Source organism: Coenobita brevimanus, chromosome 74 (genome assembly GCF_032717465.1).
Source record: "Coenobita brevimanus isolate Jiangsu-jjx chromosome 74, ASM3271746v2, whole genome shotgun sequence".
Lineage (NCBI taxonomy): Eukaryota > Metazoa > Arthropoda > Malacostraca > Decapoda > Coenobitidae > Coenobita > Coenobita brevimanus.
The window spans coordinates 33,625,691-33,648,133 of NC_137027.1; the positions used below are offsets into that span (position 1 = coordinate 33,625,691).

At 44.9% G+C, this 22,443-nt stretch overlaps 1 protein-coding gene across 1 annotated transcript in view; it reads left to right on the plus strand.

Moving 5' to 3' along the window:
* LOC145407820 (centrosomal protein of 290 kDa-like) overlaps positions 1 to 21,006 on the plus strand; it is a 119,270-nt gene extending 98,264 nt beyond the window's left edge. The window contains exons 23-25 of the mRNA XM_080278677.1: positions 6,416 to 6,581; positions 16,519 to 16,729; positions 18,186 to 21,006. Coding sequence (XP_080134803.1) covers positions 6,416 to 6,581; positions 16,519 to 16,729; positions 18,186 to 21,006 — 3,198 coding nt within the window. The remainder of the gene's footprint in view (positions 1 to 6,415; positions 6,582 to 16,518; positions 16,730 to 18,185) is intronic.
* The last annotated feature ends 1,437 nt before the right edge of the window (positions 21,007 to 22,443 follow it).

The window sequence follows — 22,443 nt, forward strand, 5'->3', positions numbered from 1 at the left end:
GGCTTCGATTCCCTGCAGGAGATGAGACCAACCGCTGTCGAGGTCTTCTCACGGAGACTTCCTTCCACGAATTCGCCCAGTTGATCACTGCAGATTTCAGATCGTAATGCCTAAGATTCCGCATGGTCTGCTCCTCACGTGTGTCCTCACCTGTGTCCTCGTCCTCCAGCACCACCATCACATCGTTCAGGAACCTGTGGTGGTACAGTCTCTTGGCAGCCACAGTAACACCCTGGTCCACTGGTTGAATCAGAGCAGTCGTATTAGGTGACAGAAACATGCACCTAATCCTCCCGTCATAAGCTACTAAATCCTTCTCAGATGGATGCGCAGGGACATTGTCCAGGAGCTGGAGTGCCTTCACCTGGTCATGAGCAATAGCAAGGACCTCCATTTGATAACGGATAACCTCCTTGACGAAATATCTGTGGAATCAATCACTTAAGATCTTAGCGGTAAACCAGGCCTTCACAGAATGGTACCACACAACAGGCAGGCTATCCATCAACCCACGGAGACAACATGGTTGTTTTGCACGCTCAACAACAACAGGTGTGAGGCAGTGCGTCCCGTCAGCATTGGCACGTCACAAAACAGAGACACGTTGTTTGGACAACTTCCAATGAGGCACAATCTTCTCCCTTGCCTCAGCCAGGGCATTGGTGGGCAAGGAGCGGTAGAACAGACCAGTTTCGTCAGGACTATAGACTTGACCAAGGACAAGGCTCTCGTCCTTGATCAGGCACTGCATTTTCTGGCGAAACGGGTCTACTCCCTCTGCTGCTGCATCCAAAACCTTCATGTGTGCCTTACAGCTGGTACGTCCATGGTATAGCTTGGACCGAAAGAGCAATCCCTCGGACGCCTTGAAGTCATGCAGACTGTGCAGGTGTGCAAACTTCTCGGTAGCAGCCCTCACCTTGGTCCCATGCACTAGCTCATGAGCACCGTGTTGCTGGCGAAACCACAACAATGTCGACCGGTTGATAATGCCGTGGTGGTGGGCCATTACCTTCCTGTTGCCCTTAGGTGTGCTTTAGCCGAAGTCCTGTCTGTACTGCGTAAGCCTGTCGTGACTTCTTGATATCACAGTTTTCACTGGGCTAGATCATATTCATGAAGTATGCGTCCTGTGGTCCAATCCGTGTCAGCCTTGCCCAATATCTCACGTTTCTGCTCCAGAGTCAGAACCTTCCTCTTCCGTTTCTCAAGTGGTGGTGGGGCCATCACTACACACACAAGAATACAGCATAAGTGGGCCACAACCTGAAGAAGGTAGGGGACCACCACAAAAGCAACCGCATTCACAGCCATTGTTGCAAGCGAGTCACTCAGGCGAAACAAAGGCAGGAACTGAGGTGCTGGTTTGTGTTGGCTGACAAGTAGCACAGCGCTGCTATATCACACCCAACGGTTGCATCCAAGCACAGACAAAGCAAAATGCGGCAAACTGACATTTGCATATAAGGTTCACTTCCGTTTGCCCAGGCAAGGGTTAGCACATGACAGCAACAGTGGATGACCAGTGCATCACCGCCTCAGGCAGTGTACAACTATTGCGGCCACCATTCGGTGGGAAGTCGACAGGCACACATAGTGGGAGGTTTCGCACTAATCCCAGAGGCATGGGAACCCCCACCATTCGGTGTAGAGGCAGATGGGTGCTTTTACCGTACATTTACTCATGGCTTGCGGTCTGTGTTACACACATGGCAGCCACCGGGAACCCTCAACCAGGAAAAACACTTACGCTTGCCCCGTCGTTTCAAAACTATCCATAGGATTTTCTCAAAAGTATGCCTAATGTCTTTCCCAGCCAAAATTACGTATGTTATCATATCCTAACCTAACCTAACCAAACCAAACCTAACCTAACCTATCCCATTAGAGCTGCCTGAATAAGGTGGCTGGCTGTGGTATTGAAACAAATACCCATACCAAACGAAAGTGTACTGTACAGTACATACATACATACATATTGTATACTATCATATGCATTTACAGTATACAGATATTGCAATGATATCGTGGGAATCTTTCTCTCTCTCTCTCTCTCTCTCTCTCTCTCTCTTCGTGTGTGTGTGTGTGTGTGTGTGTGTGTGTGTGTATTTACCTATTTGTATTTACCTATTTGTAGTATACAGGAATTGAGCAATGCTCGTGTTGTCCTGTCTCCATATCTACATTTATCAAGTGTACCTTTACACACATGAATGTTTTTCTCATGCACCACCTCTTTGTCTAAGTCGTTCCAAATATTTAAGTATTTACCTAATATTCCTAATTGTGATATACACGGAATGTACTATGCTCGTGGGTTTCCGTCGCTGTTTCTCAATAAGTCGAATTTAACTTTAAACTCGTTTAAGTTTTTAGACTGGACGATCTCTTTGTCCAGGCTATTCCATAAGTCTATACTTCTGTAAGGAAAGCTATATTTCTTGATATCCTTCAAGCAGCTTGACTTTTTCAGTTTCATTCCATGTCCTCTTGTTGCTCTCTTATCCCATATAAACAGATCTTCTTTGTCAATTTTATCTACTCCCACCATGGTCCTGAACACCGCAGTCATGTCTCCCCTCTTTCTCCTTTCCTCTAATGAAGGCAAATCCAGTTTTTCCAGCCTCTCTCTGTATGACAGGTCTATCAGACTGGGGACCATCTTGGTTGCTGTTCTTTGTATTCTCTCAATCTTGTTTATATCTTTCTTTTTGTGTGGGGACCACACTATCGCTGCATATTCTAACCTGGGGCAGATCATGGCCACTATCAATTTTTTCATCATTTCCTCATCCATATAATGAAATGCTACTCTTATGTTAGTCAAGAGCTTATAAGTCTCTCCAACTATCTTGTTAATGTGCTTTTCTGGTGACAAACTATCTTGGACCAGCACTCCCAAATCTTTCTCTTCTCTCCTTTTTGTGATTAATTCATTACCCAAAAAATAATTCAGTGATGGTCTCCTGGTACTTTTACCCATTTCCAATATTTTACATTTCTTTACATTAAATTTCATTTCCCACGTCCGGCTCCAATTGTGTATCCTATCCAAATCCTCCTGCAGTATTTTACAATCCTCCTCAACCTCTATCTTCTTCAAGATCTTTACATCATCAGCAAACAGACTTGCATAACTGTTCACTCCATCTACCATATCATTTACGTAAATCAGGAACATTACTGGCGCCAACACTGAGCCTTGAGGGACTCCACTTGTTACTTCCCTCCATCCAGACATCTTTTCCTTTATTACTGTCCTCATTTGTCTGTCTCTCAAAAAGTCTCTCATCCATTCCAGAAGTTTCCCCTTTAGTCCTCCTATATATTCTAGTTTCCACATTAGTCTCTTATGAGGTACCTTGTCAAAAGCCTTCTCTAAGTCTAAGTACACACAGTCCACCCAACCATCTCTCTCTTGTACCACATCAATCGCTCTTGAGTAAAAGCTCAACAAGTTTGAAACACATGACCTTCCACTTCTGAATCCAAACTGACATTCAGCCAAAATATTCATCTCTTCCAGATATTTTATCCATCTGTCTTTCAGGATTCTCTCACACAATTTTGCGACCATGCTGGTTAGAGACAATGGTCTATAATTCAGGGGTTCTTCCTTGTTTCCTCCCTTGTAAATTGGTACCACATTTGCCCTCTTCCATTCTTTTGGCACTTTCCCCTCTTCCAGTGAGCATACAATTAAGCTGTGAATTTTATCCGCCAGTTGTTCTCTGCATTCCTTCAGTACCCAATTAGAAATTCCATCAGGTTCTGGGGCTTTCCTTACATCTTGAGTTTCCTGTAATTTATACACTTCCTGTACCTCCACTTTTATATCTTTCATCACCGGAACATTTCTAATCACTCCCTCCCCTTCCACAAGCTCCTTTTCTTTAGTGAAAACTGACTGGAAACGTTTGTTCATTATTTCTGCTTGCATTGCCGCATCCTTAAAGACCTCTCCTTTTACCTTCAGTTTGGTGATTCCTTCCTTTTGTTTCAGTTTGCCATTAACAAATCTATAAAACAGTTTGGGTTCATCCTTGCATTTGTCAATTATACCTTTTTCAAAATTCCTTTCTTCTTCTCTATGTATTCTTGTGTATTCATTTCTTGTTCTTTTATATTCTTCCTTTGTTCTGTCGTTGCCTCTCTTTCTCCAATTGTTCCACGCCTTATCTCTCTCTTTATTTGCTATCATACACCTTCTATTAAACCACTCCTTTTTCCTGTTTTCTTTCCCTCTTACTCTTGGTACAAATTTTTCCACTCCCAAATTATAGAGGTCTAGAAAGATATCCCACTTCCTCTGTATCTCTCTTATTTCTCTGAATTTTCTCCAATCCGCATTTTCAAAAAAGTTTCTCAATCCTGTAAAATTTGCTTTGCCAAAGTTGTATCTTCCCTGTCTATGAGGCTCATCTCTTGGCTCGACGTTTCCTATTAACATCTGGAACTCAGTGACCACGTGATCACTTTTTCCCAAAGGACAGAGATATTCCAATGATTCTATTACATCGGGTTCTTTGGTGAACAGTAAATCTAACCTTGCTGGTGTGTCCTCACCTCGAAACCGTGTCTCTTCTTTGACCCATTGCGTCATCACGTTATTCATTATTATATTTAATAACATAGTGTCCCACGAATCCTCGCTGCCTCCCGAGTACCATTCCTCCCAGTTCACCTCTTTACAATTAAAGTCACCCACCAAAATTATATTATTGCTTTTCTCAATTATTTTTTGCAAGTAGCTAGCCATATCTGACAACATCTCATGGTATTCGTCATCCTTCCATGCTCTCGTCTTTGGGGAAACATACACTACCGCCATATCTCTCTTAACATTCTCTCCAGTTTCTAATTTCATATATATCACTTCAGCCCTGCCTTCTCCCATTTCCACAGTATCTACATTTATGTTATTCTTCACTGCTATCATCACTCCTCCTCCCTTTTTTTCTTTTCTGTCTTTTCTCCATAGTTTGTATTTACCATCTCCCAAATGAACATCAATATCTTCTACATCATGTATCACATACACCAAGCTACATAACAATTACAGTAGTCCCTCATGTATCCGGACATGCAGTATCTAGACGTGTTCATTATCCGGATGCTGGACCTTGGCTCTATTAAACCATTATCTGAATTTTCTTGCTATTATCCGGACATAAAAGTCCCTGAGAACTTCGGCCGGCCAGCTGACATGTTCAAACATTTGGTATCGTGGCCGCTGGGCTTGAGCCGTGAGCGGGAAGTAGTCCGTAACCCACAACCAGGTGTGTGTGTGTGTGTGTGTGTATGTGTGTGTGTGTGTGTCCCAGTGACCAGGCGACATTGGACGTTCGGTAGATAGGTGGACAGCCGCTGTCGCCGAGCATATACTTGTGGCTTGTAGTCTGTGTTTGATGGTGGTGGCGACTGGAAAAGACTTAACCTGGTGACTGCGCGACATTGGACATTCGGTGGGGATGTGTGCAGACGTTTTGACACCACTTGTGGGTTACAGTCATATTACTTGGGTGCTGGAGGTTCATTGGGAGTGATCGGACGAGTACGCAGCTTTGACCATTCAATATCGGGGCTAATGAACATTTTAGCTCTGGTTGTGGGTTACGGACTACTTCCCGCTCACGGCTCAAGCCCAGCGGCCACGATACCAAATGTTTGAACATGTCAGCTGGCCGGCCGAAGTTCTCAGGGACTTTTATGTCCGGATAATAGCAAGAAAATTCAGATAATGGTTTAATAGAGCCAAGGTCCAGCATCCGGATAATGAACACGTCTAGATACTGCATGTCCGGATACATGAGGGACTACTGTAATTGTTATGTAGCTTGGTGTATGTGATACATGATGTAGGTGTGACAGTTGTGGTGTAACTGTACCTACACATAAAATGATATAATACAAATTAATAACAAATGGAGATGCCAAGGGCAGAGGAGAAGAGGCGGCAGTGTGTATCCGAGACGATCAGCCAACCCGCACGGCAAAACTGCTACACCTATTGCTGTACCACAGCAAATCTGCTCCACTCGCCAACTGTAACTGTGAAATCAATCAGAGTGGAGCATCAGTAGCATCAATGTAATAAACAGTTTGTATTAAATTGCAGTTACCCTCTGCCTAGTAGTCTACACATATGCTACAAAAGGTACGCCCTAGCTGAGAAATTCAGGCACCAGCCAGAGCTTCATGCATTCCAGGTCACCATTAATTTCTTGCAGATAATTTCTTATAGATAGATAGAAGAATGAGATATGGAGTACATCCTAATACTGAAGGGATCAAGTAGAGTTCATTATAAAATTAAAGAAAAATATGGGGACCTGGGTTATTGTTGATGATGATGATGCTGTAACAGATAATGGTCATATCAGTATAATGATGAAATGATTCTTTATGTATGCAGGTGGAACTCTTAGCAGAAATGCGACGGCTTCAGATGGTGCTGGATGTGGTCGAGACTCAGACGCGACTAAGACAGCTGGTGAAGGTGATGGGAGAGGCAGAGGTGGAGCAGCTGAGGCGGGAAAACCGAGACCTGGCATCCCTTAGTGACCCTCGTACCACCATCAGTGAGACTCTAGGGGCAAATGGTTGGAGGGAAGGTAGAAGAAGGAAGGAAAGGGCAAGGAGACAGAGGGATAGGCAGAGGAATGAAGGAAAGGGAAGATGGACAGAAAGAATGGTAGAGGAATAAAGGAAAGGGCAGATGGACAGAAGGAAGGGTAGAGGAATGGAGGAGAGGGAAAGTGGACAGAAGGAAGAAAGTTGGGAGACACAGGGAGGGACAGAGGAATGAAGGAAAGGGTAGGGAAATAGATGGAAGGGTAGAGAAATGGAAGGAAAGGCAGGGAAAGGTAGGACTGTAGAAGGCAGGGAATGGTAGGGTGACCAGGAAGGACAAGACAATGTTATGGAGGGTAGAGTTGGGGAAGTGTTGAGGGCAGGGTTAGGAGAGGGAGCAGGACTTATCATCTCTTCCCCTGAATTAAGTTCATAGACTCTACAGTATGTTGCTGTGTAATGTACGGTATCTATCTACAGCCAGGCGCCCTAATCACATAAAAGGTGGCCGCCATGAACAAATCGCCTCTATGTCGCCCTGTCCCCTGCCATTTCGATGCCCTCCCCCATCTTACACACCTCTCTCTCATGTACATCTCCATTCCATCCCTCCATCTCATCCTCAGCTGCCCCTTCCCTCCCCCCCCTTCACCTCACTCACTTACTATAAACTGTCCTTGTTAATCTCTCACTCTCCATCCTCTCTACATGACCAAACCACCTCATTGTATTTCCTCTATAGCTTTCCATCACATCCACATCCACACCACAATGCTCCTTCACTTCCTTATTTGTCAGTGTGTCTCTCCATGTAACTCTACATGCCCCTCCCAATTAACTCATTTCCACCGCTCTCACTCTTGACTTGCATCCTTCCAACAAGGTCCAACCTTCTCTTCCATATATTAGAGCTGGTATCACGATACTGTCAGGCAGTGACTTTTTTACCTCAAGCTCACTTCCCTATTCGTATCACTGCATTCAGTGAACCAGCAGTTTTTCTTCCCTGCTGTACTCTTTCAAGCATTTCATCCTCCAGACTTCCATCCTTACTCATCACAATACCCAGGTACTTACATGCACTCACATTTTCTATTTCTTCACCATCCGGCCTCGCTGTGCATTCACTGTCTTCACTTCTCTCAAAGACCAGAACACTTACTCCCTACATTCACCTTTAGGTTCTGTTTCTTACACACTCTCCCAAATTCATTCACCAAGCCTTGCAGTTTCCCTTTGTCTTCACTTGAAAATATAGTATCATCTTACCCTTCCAAAGTCATTCACCAAGCCTTGCAGCTTCCCTTCATCTTCACTTCACTATATGGTATCATCTGCAAACAACAGAACAGGAAGTTTCCAACTTCTGCCCTCTCTCGTTAGGGCCGCTCCAGCATCCACTACCCTGCCTTGTATCTCTTTTATAACTCCATCCATATACAACCTGAACCTTGGAGACATGACACTTCCCTGTTTCAGTCCAACTTTCAGATAGAAAACTTCACTCACTTCACCATCCACATACACTGCAGCTCTATCACCCTAATACATAGCCTTCATGGCAATGAAGAGCTTTCCATTTACTCTGCATATTTTTAAAATTTTTCACGTTCTTTGTCTGTCCACTTTGTCACATGCTTTCTCCAAATCCATGAAGGCAGCATACAACTTCTTTCCCTTTTCTAGAAACTTTTCCACTAAACACCTTAGGATGAATATCTGATTCTCACAACCTCTTTCCTCCCTCCTGAACCCTCCCTGCTCTTCTCTAACAAATTCCTTTGTTATTTTCCTAACTCTGTCAACAAGTTTTCTACCATGTACTTACCGTGTCACACTAAGAAGACAAATGCCTTTATGATTATCACACACTTCTTTTCCCCCTTTTCCTCTGTACACAAGAATATTATACCTGACTTTTAATCTTCTGGAACTCAACCTTCCTCCTAGGCCAGTCTGCACATCTTTCAGATCCATTCTACTACAATCTCTCCCCCATGCTCCAACATTTCACCACACACTCCATCAATTCCTAGGACCTCCCCATTTTGACTTTTCATTGCTGCCACTACTTCCATCCCAGTGATCTCTTCCTCCTTCCTTCTCTCAGACATTCCCCGGCTTCTCATGCTTGCATTACTTCATTCTTCTTGTTTAACAATTCCTTAAAGTGTTCTTTCCATCTGCTTACTTTTTTGTTCTTTCTCCACCAGCAATCTGCCATTTTTATCTTTCACTCCCCCCTACCTTCTTTATGAGTCTTACTCTCTTAATCTCCTTCCAGAACATTTTCTTACATTTTACCCTACTTTACACACAAATTCCATCCAAACTCCTCAGATACTTTCTTCTTATTCTCTCTTACTATTTTCACATCTCCCCCCTTTTCTACATGTAAGTCTCTATTCTGTCCCTCAACTTCCTCCATGCCTCTGCTTCCCATCCACTCACTTTATGCTTTCTTCTTTTGTGCCACAGCCTGTCTCACCTCTTCATTCTACCATCCTGTCCCTTGCTCCCCTTTTTGTTTTCTCTTCACCTCACACACCACCTCACATGCCGCACTGATTTCTTCTGTGAATACCTTGCACACACCTTCCACCTCCCCCATCATTTCCAAATCATATCTACCCAATTGCATCTCCATATCTCTCAAATATATATATATATATATATACACAGTACAATAATCACTCCAATATACGACATAATAGAGCCATAGGTAGGTCCGGATATTGGTTCTGTCTGGATATTGGGCCCCAGCTTATGGACTTGTACTTATGGACCTAACTCAGAGAAACACCTATACAACTCCCTCTGGACATGCATAGCACCTATTTAAGACCCAAATCACACCAATAAGGCACATAAATGACTGAAATAAATGCAAAAGAAACATAAAATGAGGGTTTAGAAGTATGTTCATACATTAATAAACATTCTGGTACTAATGGACCCTAACCTAGCCTAACTCAGAGAAACACATTCCTACTGCACATGCATAGCTACTAACACCCTATTCACACCAATAAAGGACATTAAAGAGTGAAATGAGGTAAGTATAGTATGGAGAAAAGTACAGTATGAAACATTCTGGTAAGTATAGTATGGAAAAAAGTACAGTATGAAACATTCTGGCTACTTACAGCAAGTCCCTGGCCACCTCGATGAATAACCACCTCCTCTCGGACTCTGACAGTAAGAACGATTTCCTGAAGCACTTGCAGTACACTCTTCCTGAAGTCTTGCACTGAACTTAGTCAATAACACACAGAAGTCCGTTCTCTTCACAGTGTTCACTTTTGTCCAAATAATGCTCCATTGTAACTTAGTGTTGCACTTTAACTTTTCCCAATTTTTTTTATTTTCCAAAGCCAAAACAAAGAAGTCTATTTACGTTAAATTTCTTTTCTACTGAGTCTTTTCTCTCAACTTGAAAACCTTAACACAACACCGTTTTTTTCACTGCACAACACTCAAAATTCCCGTGTGGTCTAGTGGAGAAGTTCTTGCTGTTTATTCACTGTCAGAGTCCGAGAGTATCACTGGCAGGCGACCTGGGGGTGCATCGCTGGGTCGTGGTGATGGCGTACCCACTGCAGAGGACTCTGAAGAAAGCCACAAACTCACGTTGAGCGGTGACTCCATCGTGGCTGATGTGCTGGGCTGTGGCTCGGAGCATGAGGGCCTGTCTTGGGGAGGCAACGGAGTGGAGCCAGGGCTGGGCACAGCGGGGGTCACGGGCCTGAAAAAACTGTCAATGGTTGATTGATGCAAGGAACGACGATTCTGACGATTGATGATGCGCTGCCTGAAAGCATGCACTTCCTCCACGAGTCCCAAGGGCCCCATCTCCCTGTCGCAGTCCGGGTGTTCCAGGTAGTCTAGGACAAACTCTAGATGTTCCCGGAGTGCGCTCAGCTTGGGGATGGCTGGAGTAGTGTCCTGCTGAGAGGAGTCCGCATCATCGTCGCCTTCGTCGTCAGAATCTTCAAGTTCGGTACTGACATCAGCAACCGAAGACGCGATCTCGATATCAGACAACGTCTGATACCCAGGATCGCCCTCATCGTCATCCAACCACTCACGAACATCGTCCACATCAACATCGTCGTCGTGCGTACGTAGCCGTGCATGGAAGTCATCCACGTCAAAGCCCAGAAAATCGTACTCCACATCCGTTCCAAGAAGCAGACGAGACCAACCATTTTCAAGAGTTTTCACAGGGACTTCCTTCCATGCACTAGCCCAGTTGTACAGCGCAGACTTGATGTTGTAGCGGCGAAGGTTTTCCAAAGTCCGCTTGCCTCGTGTGTCCCGTCCTTCCCTGCGCTCGTCCTCGTCCTCGAGAACAACCATCATCTCGTCCAGGAACTTCCGACGGTATAGGCGCTTTGTTGCCACAATCACTCCATGGTCCATTGGTTGAATGAGAGCAGTCGTATTAGGTGGCAGAAACATGCACCTAATACGGCCATTTTCAGCAACCAAGTCCTTGTCGCACAGGTGGGCAGGTGCATTGTCGAGTAGAAGGAGAGCCTTTACCTGGTCGCGCGGGATTCCCAGTGTCTTCGTCTGGTAATGGATGACCTCCTTGACGAAGTGACAGTGAAACCAGTCTTTGAAGATCACAGCTGTGAACCATGCCTTCAAAGAATGGTACCAGACGACAGGAAGGACATCCATCACCCCACGAAGGCACCGAGGCTGCTTTGCACGGCCAACAACAACGGGCTTAAGCCGGTGCATGCCGTTAGCACTGGCACAACACAAAGCAGATATCCGTTCCTTGGAAAGCATGCGGCCAGGTACACGCTTCTCCGTCTCCTCGGCTAGAGTGTTCGTTGGCAGCGAGCGATAGAATAGGCCAGTTTCATCAGCATTGTAGACTTGACTGAGAGTTAGGCCCTCCCTGTCGATCAAGCCTTTCACCTTGTGCCGAAACTCGTCAACTCCATCCTCGTTAGCGTCAAATGCTTTGCCATGTGCTTTACGGTTGGTAAGGCCATGCCGCAACTTGAACGCGAAGAGCCAACCCTTGGATGCCTTGAAGTCTAGGGTGTCGTGAAGCCTTGCGAACTTCTCAGCAGCAGCCTTCAGCTCCGTTCCACGTACCATCACACCAGCTGCACGTTGCTGTCGATACCAAATCAACGTGGATCGGTCGATTTCTGCAAACTTGGCGGTAAACATAACCTTCCTTTCCACGTTGCGTTTGCTTCTCGATGAGAAGTCAGCCGTGTACTGCATGAGTTTGTCTCGGGAACGTTTGATATCGAACAAAGTCAACCGGGTCAGGTTGTACTCGCGGAGAATGCGGGAAGACCACCCCGCATCAACTTTCTCCAATATCTCCCGTTTCTTTTCCAGAGTCAACACCACTCTCTTCCTTTTCTCAGGTGGCGGGGCCATCATCACACACAGTAAGAGGAGGCCCGAGAGCAGCAGGAGGCCCTGCAGCAGGTAGGGCACCACCACAAAAGCAATCACGTGGGCAGCCATTACGAGGAGCGTACACTCGCGGTGAGAGACAGGCGGGAAGTGGGGAGGATGCAGCGGCGCTCTATCGGACGTCGGAGGAATGACGCGCCAAAACAATGCTCTCCCGCGGCACATGCAGCAAGTTCAAATTACAGACGGGATTTTTTTTTTTTTTTTTTTTTTTTTTGTGGTGGGGGGGTTCGGACCATCTTGGGAATGTTGGATCCCAGGACGATTAGGTCCGGGTAGTGGGGATGTTTGGTTATTGGGCGTCCGGATATTAGAGTGATTGCTTATATATATATATATATTTTCCCCATCCTCCCGCAGCCTTTCTACTTTCTTTGAATGTATTGTGTCCTCCTGCCCTTCTCTCCTTCTTATTGTCTATCGCAATCGTACCTTGACTCTCACCACCATCAAGTGGTGGCCAGAGTCCACACTCCCAGCCTCTGTATGCTCTTGCATCCAGCATTTATCCTCTCATTCTCTCATCCATACACACATGCAACTGCTATACGTTATCATTTTCTGATGTCCAAGATACCACTAAGGAGAAAATAGAGGATGTGAAGGAAAGAGGGAAGTATAAAAGGTTGGAGGGCCATGAAAAGCACTAAACTCTTTGAACCAGCAGGTGTACGGTTTTATTTTAATACAAGTCAGTTCACTAGCCTTGGAGGAAACAGTGCCTATTAGCCAAGCACAAGGGTATTGGCCAAAGAATACAAGGGATCCATTTATGGGGGGAAAGGGAGTACAAATCTGGATATTATAGAGTATGGATGATGAGGGATGCAAGCCCAACCTGCTGGTTAACTTATATAACTTGTTTTGTCATCTCTGGCTCAGATTCATACAGAATGAAGGTCTTCTCATCTGTTGTTGCCTAAAATTTATACTGGTATTTCAACACTTTGCCTACTTCCCAGCTTAACAGCATGGTGTCCTCTCCTTATATGAAACTTCTTTTATGTCTATATTACATTCTTACAGTACATTCATGTAGTACACAATAATTTGGGTGGAAGTGTATACTGCAGAATATATTTCTCTTATTGACAGTGTCTCCTACGATTATTTCTCTAAATGATAGCACCTCTGTTGATTTTTTTTTTTTTACCCTTTTGATGATGAGTGAGGAGTTTTCCATGAATGCTGACATGCATCAGGGGTCAGTCTAGAGCCCTTTACTGTTTATCATGGTGCTTGAAGCCCTCTTACGTTAGAAGTGGATTTCCATGGGAGATGTTGTATGTGGATGATTTAGTAATGATTGAAGAAAAGGAAAGGGAGGCAGAGGAAAGATGTAGGAAGTGGAGAGGTGGTATCGAGCAAAAGGGCTTGAGAGTAAATGCAGATAAAACAAAAGTGAAGGTATCTAGGGTTGCTGATAGTACTGTAAAAGAAGAGGAAGAGTGGCCATGTCCAGTTTGCCACAAGGGTGTGGGAAGTAATTCCATCCTGTGCAGTGTCTGTGATAAGTGGATGCATAAGCGATGTAGTGGTATTAGAGGTAGACCGTGAGATAATGCTTATTTCATGTGTGCAATGTGTCGGAGAGAGCGTTTGGAGATTGTCAGGTACGAAAGGACTGATCTTGCTAGTGAGTCTCTTGAGTGTGGAGGAGTTTTGTTACTTTGGAGACGTGATATGCTGCAGGTGGGACTGGAGCTAGCTTTGTGGCAAGAGTGAGTAGTGTTTGGAAGAATTTCAGGGAGCTATTTGCCTCTCCTGGTATTAAGAGGGCTCTCCCTCTATGCTAAGGGATTTTTGTATGCAACATGTTAAGAATATAATGCTCTATGGTAGTGAGGCCTGGGCAGTAAAAGAAGAGGATATTCCTAGGCTACAACATAAAGAAAAGACAGTGATTAGGTGGATGTGCAATGTATCCTTGAATGCGAGGCCTGGGGGGGCCTAGGTTTAAGATGGGATATTTGAGAGGAAGGATGGGATTGGAATGTATCGGTGCGGTGATGAGAAGGGGTAGATTGAGATGGTCTGGGCATGTTGAGAGGATGGGGGATGACAGCTGGACGCAGAATGTGAGAAATGTGAACATTCGGGGTAGGGTCATGAGAGGCAGACTGAAAAAGACCTGGGATGAGGTCACAGATAGTGACCTCGGGGATAAGGGACTGAATAGAGAGGCTGCCAAAGACCAAGCAGCAGGAAAGCCGCCATCAGGTGACCAAGGCCAACGCATGCAAGCTTGTTGGAGCCTTTTTAAATGAAATGAAACAAAATTAAATGAACCCTCTGGATGGTATTCTGACATTAATGAAGGAATTAATGTCTGAACACTCAGTATTTGTCCTACCATGCAGTGAAATTGCACAGAAAATAAGAAAAAGACTTACGGCAAAAGTAAAAATTGTCCAACAGATAAACATTTTTTTTTTACACTTTACTGCAAGGTGGAGCACTTGCTGGATACTTGGACTTCATTAATTCCTTCATTAGTTTAAAAAATACCATCAAAAGAGTTTTTAAACATCCTGCAAGAGGTGCTCACCAGAAAAGCCATCTTTTACTGGCAAGCCCTGTTTGCCAGGAGAAAACACCAGGTTTGACCCACTTTTGACCACCAGACCAGATTTATCTGGTGAGGTGTACTCAAGGTTAGACAAACAGTCAACTCCTCACCATGTACTAGGTGTACAATGCATTGCAAATCCATGTACTACAAGGAGTATACTGGTGTGTCCTCATGCTTTTTAATAGTAGCTGTCAAGTATAAGTCCTGTGTTACTGTACTTGTACTTTAATACAGATCTTGTTTACACTGAGCCAATATCAGATCTTATACCAGCCATTAATTCAGTCTCTACTGAGTCTGTTCCATCCCTTCACCACAGCCAGATGTATCTGGAGGATTGCAACACATTACATCCAGTGACAGAGTCATACAAAAATTACTACAGACATACCACTTATAAACATGGAAGTTGTAAATTTTCATCATATTTCCTCATGCTTCTTGCATCAAAATATGTTACTGAAAGTATTCAACTGGTCATTGAAAATTTAAATATGGTAGGTAATATATTATTATAACCATACTTTCTCGCAAAGAATACAAGGAACATTTTATAAGAATGATATTTCTGCATTTATGTATGGTCACTATCTGATCAAATGGCAAAATATGTTGTCTGATTCACCCTTCAGTTTACTGCCCTTAAAATGGCACTCAGGGGTGTGAAACTGTTATCCTCACCTTAAATGTCTGGACTAAATAAACACACCCCAGACCTCAACATCCCCTAAAGCAGCAATATAGGATTAGATGGTGGATGAATGTAGGGATTAATTCTTCTCATTTTATATGAGTTTAATCAACTTTGGGGAGACACAGTGTCATCTATCTATCTATCTATTGCCAGACGCCTCAATCCCGTTTGGGGTGGCCACAAACAAATCGCCTCCAAGTCGCCCTGTCCCCCGCCATTTCACTGCCCTGCTCCCAACTCACCCCCCCCTCTCTCATATACCTCTCCACCCCATCCCTCCATCTCATCCTCGGCCTCCCCCTCCCTCTTCCCCCCTCCACCTCACTCACATACACTCTCTTCGTCAGTCTTTCACCCTCCATCCTCTCCACATGGCCAAACCACCTCAGTGTGTTCCTCATAATGCTTCCTATCACATCCACATCAACACCACAACGCTCCTTTATATCCTCATTCGTCAGCCTGTCTCTCCATGTGACTCCACAGGCTCCTCTTAAATAACTCATTTCCACTGCTCTCACTCTTGACTTGTGTCCTTCCAACAACGTGCAAGCTTCACTTCCATACGTTAGAGTTGGTATCACAATACTGTCATGTAGTAACTTTTTCACTTCCATGCTCACTTCCCTGTTTCTTATCACTGCTTTCAAAGAACCAACAACCTTTCTTCCCTGCTGTACCCTTTCAAGCACTTCACCCTCCAAACCTCCATCCTTACTCATCACACGACCCAAGTACTTAAACGTACTCACATTTTCCAATTCCTCACCATCCAACCTCGCTGTACATTCACTGACTTCACCTCTATCAAAGACCATCACTTTACTCTTCCCTACATTCACCTTTAGATTTCGTTTCTTACACACTCTCCCAAACTTATCCACCAAGCCTTGCAGCTCCCCTTCGTCTTCACTCAACAACACAGTATCATCTGCAAATAACAGTACAAGGAGTTTCCAAACATTATCCTCTCTCTCCGGGGCCACTCCAACATCCACTACCCTACCTTGTACCTCTTTTATTACCCCATCCATGTACAGATTGAACAACCATGGAGACATGACACATCCCTGTTTCAACCCAACTTTCAAAGAGAAAAATTCACTTAGTTCACCATCCACACACACTGCAGCCTTCGCACCATCATACATACACTTCACAGCATTCAACAACTTCCCATCTACTCCATGAGGAACCTTTTTAACAACTCTGTATTCTCCTCTGCCAGGCCGACTGCATCATGAAATAACGACCCTGAAAGTCAAGAACCTGGAGCTGAGTGGGACAGTGGAGGAGGGTGAGGCAGGGCACCAGCGGCTGGAGAGAGAGGTGTGGGGGCTGCGGCGGGAGGTGCGGCAAAGGGACTACCTTATGGACACCCTCACACAGAACACACGGGCCAGGGCAACAAGGCTCCATCTTATTATCTCAGAGCTCAGGTGGGATGCATAAGGGGAAGAGGGAGGGAAGGGACATGGGGGAAGAGGATTGAGGTAAGTGGGAATGGGGAGAAAGTGATGTTGGGGGGGGGTGAAATAGGAGTGAGGAAGGATGGGAAGAGAGGGACTTGGTCATAGAGTGTGACCTCAGGAATAAGGGACTGAATAAGGAGGTTGCCAGAGATCGACCAGCATGGAAAGCCGCCTTTAGGTGGCCAAGGCCAATGCATGCAAGCATGTTGGAGCCTTTATAAATGAAACGATAGGGATATGGTGAGGCTGTATATCTATATATATATATATATATATATATATATATATATATATATATATATATATATACATATATATATACATATATATATATATAATCATCGTCATTATCATCCGGACCTCCTTTCCCACCCTAGGGCAGGGTGAGGAGTAGAAATGTCCAGACAGCCCAAATTTGCCCATTCCAATAGGCCACGCTTTCATTCACTCATCTTTCAAGCCCCCGGAATCCTGGCTCTATCAAATATGCCAGAAACATTCACCACGTTCTGTAGCTTCACATAATCGTATTTGACAGAGTCAATCCAGATGCTGCCACATTAAAAAGGGGTGCCAAAAATCCCTGATCATGCACTTCTCCTCACAAAATTCATCCAGCCAGCTCAATCTCCTGTCAGTTCCTTAGCCTCACCGACTTCCAAACCTCTCTTCCTCATACATTCATCCACCATATCTCTCCACCTCCTCCTTGGCCTACCTCGCCTCCTCCCTCCTTCGAATTCGCTCAGATATACCTTCTTCACCACTCTATTGTTATCCTTTCTCTCCACATGACCATACCATCTCAGTACACTCTCTTCAATTCTGGTGTCCACCAACTTCCTCACTCTGCATCTTTCACAAATCACATTATTTCGTATCCTATCCACCCTTTGTACTCCACAAACATTCCTCAGCAGTCCCATCTCCACTGCTCTTACTCTTGAACTCTTGACTTTTCATTTTCATGCCACACCGTAGCCTCTCATCCATATGTTAAAGTTGGCACTAACACTTCTTCATGTATGCCTCGTGCAGCTGCAACACTCAAGCCTCTGTTTCTTATCAAGGCCTTCATTGCACCAGCTACTTTTCTTCCTTGTGTCACTCTACTTTCAACTTCTTTTGCACATCTTCCTCTCTTTTCTATCACTGTACCCAGGTACCTGAACTCTCTTACCAATTCCAGTCTCTCTCCATTCACTGTTACATTGCACTGTGAGTCACCTTCTCTCTCAATAACCATCACTTTATATATATATATATATATATATATATATTTATATATATATATATATATATATATTTATATTTATATATACCTTGTATATATATATATATATATATGTATATACATATAAATATTTATATATACCTATATACCTTGTATATATATATTTATTTATATATATATACCCTACAGGCAACAGTACGCTGGAGCAGTACCACTGGCACAGCAGGAACGTGCAGTAGAGGCCCTGGCTGCAGTGCATGAGGAACAGGCTACCCTTCATGCAGCCTTGCAATCAGCCCTCCATGATAAGGTAGAATCCCGACTGGCACTGCGGCAGCTGCAAGTGAAGCAGGAGGCACTAGATGACCTCAAGGCTGCCCTGGCTTCTCCTGCAGCTGCCCAAGATCACATGGCTAGCTGGTGCAGCCGAGTGAAGGAGCTCCGGTTGGCCAACACTGAGCTGGAGGAGAAAGTGGCAGCCTTAGAGGAGGCCCGAGGCATGTGCGAGGCCAGGCTTGAGGCTCGGGAGCTGCGAGTGAGCCAGCTGCAGGACCAGTTGATTGCCCTGGAAAAGACTTGGACTGAGGCACAGCTGGTGTGGGACCAGCATGAGGCAGAGCTGAACCAGGCCCTGCAGCAGCACCAGGACACACAGGCCAGGGCCATGCTGGACATGGCTACACTCACTGTGCACGACACACCCAATACAACCCTTCCTGTGGGCACACAACTGCACAACGCCCTTGATGCATTACAGCTGCGGACCACACAGCTGAATCACACTAAGCAACAACTGGAGACATGTAAGGCTGAAATGGAGGAAGGTATGACCAAGCTGAGGGAGATGGAGATTGAAGTGATAGCAAGAGACAAGATCATTAACGAGTTGAGACGCTTGAGCAGCACTGCTAAAGATGTACCAGTACCAGTGCCCTCTCATGCTTTAGAGACCAAGACAAGACGGGCAGAGGATGAGAGTATAAAGGTAGTGGTAGAAGGATTAAAGGAGCGGCTTCGGTTGAGCCAGGACTCAGTGGCCCACTACCAGGACCTTTTGGCCAAAGAGCATGAAAAGCAACTGAATCTTTCCGCACGTTCCAAAGAAGAACTGGCACGCATGACTCAAGAGCGAGAGGATGCTCTGGCTAAGCTCCGACAGGCACAGGCACAACTAGATGGCATTCCCACCCACGATATTGTTTCTTCTAGTCTGAGAGAAGATCATGTATCACAGCTGCAGAGTTTAGAGGAGGCTCTGAGACTGAGTGAGGGACAGCTGGAGGAGGCCAGGAATCAGGTTAATGCATGTGAAAGGAAAATTGTGCAGCTGGAGAGGGATTTAGCCATAGCACAGAGACAATTTGCAGAGGAGAAGGAACAGCTAGAGGTGTCAGGACAGGTGAGAGCACAGCAACACCAGAGGGAGGTGGACAGACTCGCAGGAGAAGTGGCTAAGATTCGAGGAGAGAAGGAAGACCTGCAGGGGGAATTGACCATGCTGAAAGAGGCAGCTGGCCGCACTCCCTCAGCCATACTGCGCACTGTGGTTGAAAAACTTCGTGACCAGCTCATAGAGAAGGAGAAGCAGGTAGCCAGTCTGACTACAGCTGTTCAGGAGATGAAGGAGAGGATGATGCAAGAGGAACAAGTGAGCAAAGAGCAGAACACACCCGTCATGGAGAAAGACATGATACAGGCAACATCCAAGCTTACTGAGTCTTACAAAATAGAAATAGAGAAATTAACAACAGACAGAGATGACTTAGAGAGGCAGTTAAACCAACAGAACCTTGCTATCTCAGAGATCAAGGAACAAACCACGACGGAGACACAGAACCTGAAGGAAGAGCTGAGAAGTCTCAAAACTGAAAATCTGCATTTGAAAAAACAGATGCTTCAGCAGAAAAATGTAAACAACACACTAAAGCACAAACTAGAGGACCTAGAAGGAAGGTCACCAGAAGCCATAGCCAGAGCAATGGAGAGCCTGAAGGAGAAACTGGAGAAGATGAATGGGATGGAGGAAATGAAGGAGAGTGAAAACCGTCGGGCCCGGAGCCAGGAGCTTGTGGCCAGGTGGGAGGAGAGGAAGAAGCTTAAGGGGACCATAGAGAAGCTGAAGACAAGAGTGAAGGAGCTGGAGACATTTCAGGAGATAAACGAGAAGAAGTTGGAAACAAGTCGTGAGCTGATGAGGAAGATGGAGCGTGAGAAGTTGACACTGAAAGAAAAGCTGAATGTGGCTGGGAAAGCAGTAACGGAAAGACTGTGTCGAGTGTGTCTGAAAACCCTGACTTCTGTTGACCTTGGTGAGGGTGGGGAAAATCACCAGTCTCCTTCCCCTTCACTACATGCCAGTCGTGCTGTCACCCCGGTGAAATCACAGCGCCACAATAGAGTCTCTCCGTCACCAGAGAAGCCTGTGGTAGGAACAGAGAGTGGAAGAGTGAAACAAGGAGGCAGGACACTAGAAAGTGGGAAGGTTGTTACTCCATCCAAACTCAGGAAGAATCAGGTTGATAACGATGAGAATGAGATGAAGATGCGACGACAGCTGAAGGCAGCACTGGAAGAGAAACATGGGTTACAGTCCCGTCTCCAGGGGGCTGTGGAGGAGTTGGCAGCCCTCAGGAACCGGCTGCAGCAGATGGAGGAGGAGGAGGAGCGACGAAGGGCAGGGCAGGGTAGTTTGATGGGACGAAGTGGCAGCCACAGCGGTGCGGCCCTGGTGCTGCAGTATGAGAGTCGTGTGGCCAGCCTGGAGGAGGAAGTAAGACAGAAGGCCCGACTTTTGACTCATGTTAAGCAGGTGGTGCGGGATGCAGCAGGGCGGGAGGAGGGCCTGCGGCGTGAAAGGGACTCCCTGGCTGGTAAGGTGGCCATGTTAGAGTCAGTTTCAGAGGATACACCAGCTGCTCGCTTGGTTCAGGAGCTGAGGCAGGCTAAGCTAACCATCACCAGGCTCCAGCGTCAACTGGATCTTGCTCAAGACAACACTACCCAAGCCTAAGGCAGAATGAACACAAGTGAAGGAAAGAGATCTATGGGCTCCATCTGCATTTTTATCAGTCTTGTGAGATCCACAGCAGAGCCAGACCTTCTCCTCGTAAGGAGAGTTATAACTCAAATTAACCCTTGCCCATGCTAGTCAAGTATGAATTAAGGGTAAAATTTTACTTGTGGACTTGCACCATTTTTTATATTTCAGACACTATTTTTGTAAAGTGTTTTGATCTGAGTGATTTTGACTTTGTTCTTCTATGGCAAATTGCTGCATTCAGGTACATAACTGTCTTTTCCCCAGTGATTGTAGTAGCCCAGAAAAGTGGGAAGGGTAAGATCATGGACAATGGGGTGCTGAAAAATAACAGATATTAAAAAAAAAAAAAGCCATAATTTAGAATGTACCTGTCAATCCATCAATAGCCAGATTCCATAATTCCATAAGAGGTGGCCATTTGTCTGAGTTACCAGTAGTTGTTATGGGAAGGGGCACTAAACTTCCGTCAACCCACTTGTTGACACGGGAACACCTATGAATTGGTTATGTGGTTACCACCCAGCATTGTAAATGGTTTCCTTGCTTACAAGAAACTATTAGGTATGTCACTTGATGTAAAACCACCTGAGAAGGAAAGAAGAGTAATAAAAAGTTACAGGAAAGATGGGAGAAATACGAAGAAAGAAGGGCAGACACAAAAAAAATGATAAAGGCGATGAAAGAAATGGGCAGCACTACATCAAGTGAGATGATGGATGCCACCATCTACTACCAATTTGGAATAAGAGCCAAGTTTTGACAAGGCATGGCTCTTTACTACAAGATTTCAGACCTAACCTGTTTGAGAGATCAGTTCTTTGATGCTAACCTTGGTACTGTTCAGTAGGTCATGTAGGGTCGGATCACTGCACAAACTAACGTGACGAAACCTAACCAAGAAAACCACATCCATTGGTCCTAACCATATCATACTTTAGTTACAAAACTTGCTTTCATTGTTATCTTTCATATTAGTTTTTCTAGAAGTTGGCTTTGATTACCAGAATGTAGCAGCATTTGGAAGCTTCCAGTTCTGTTGTCTGCAGATGATACTGTATTGTTAAACAAAGATGAAGGGGAATTACATGGCTTGGTGAATGAGGCTGGAAGAATATGTAAGAAATGGAATCTAAAGGTGAATGTAGGGAAGAGTAAAGTTGTGGTCTTTGAGAGAAATGATGTCACTGAATGCACAGTGAGTCTGAATAGTGAGGAAATGGAAAATGTGTGTGCATTTAAGTACTTTAATGTGATAAGTAAGGATGGAAATTTGGAGGATGATGTGCTTGAAAGGGTACAACAGGGAAGAAAGGTTGCTGGTTCACTGAAAGTAGTGATAAGAAATAGGGGGGTGAGCAAGGAAATAAAAAAAGTCACTTCATGATAGGTTTGTCATACTAACTCTAA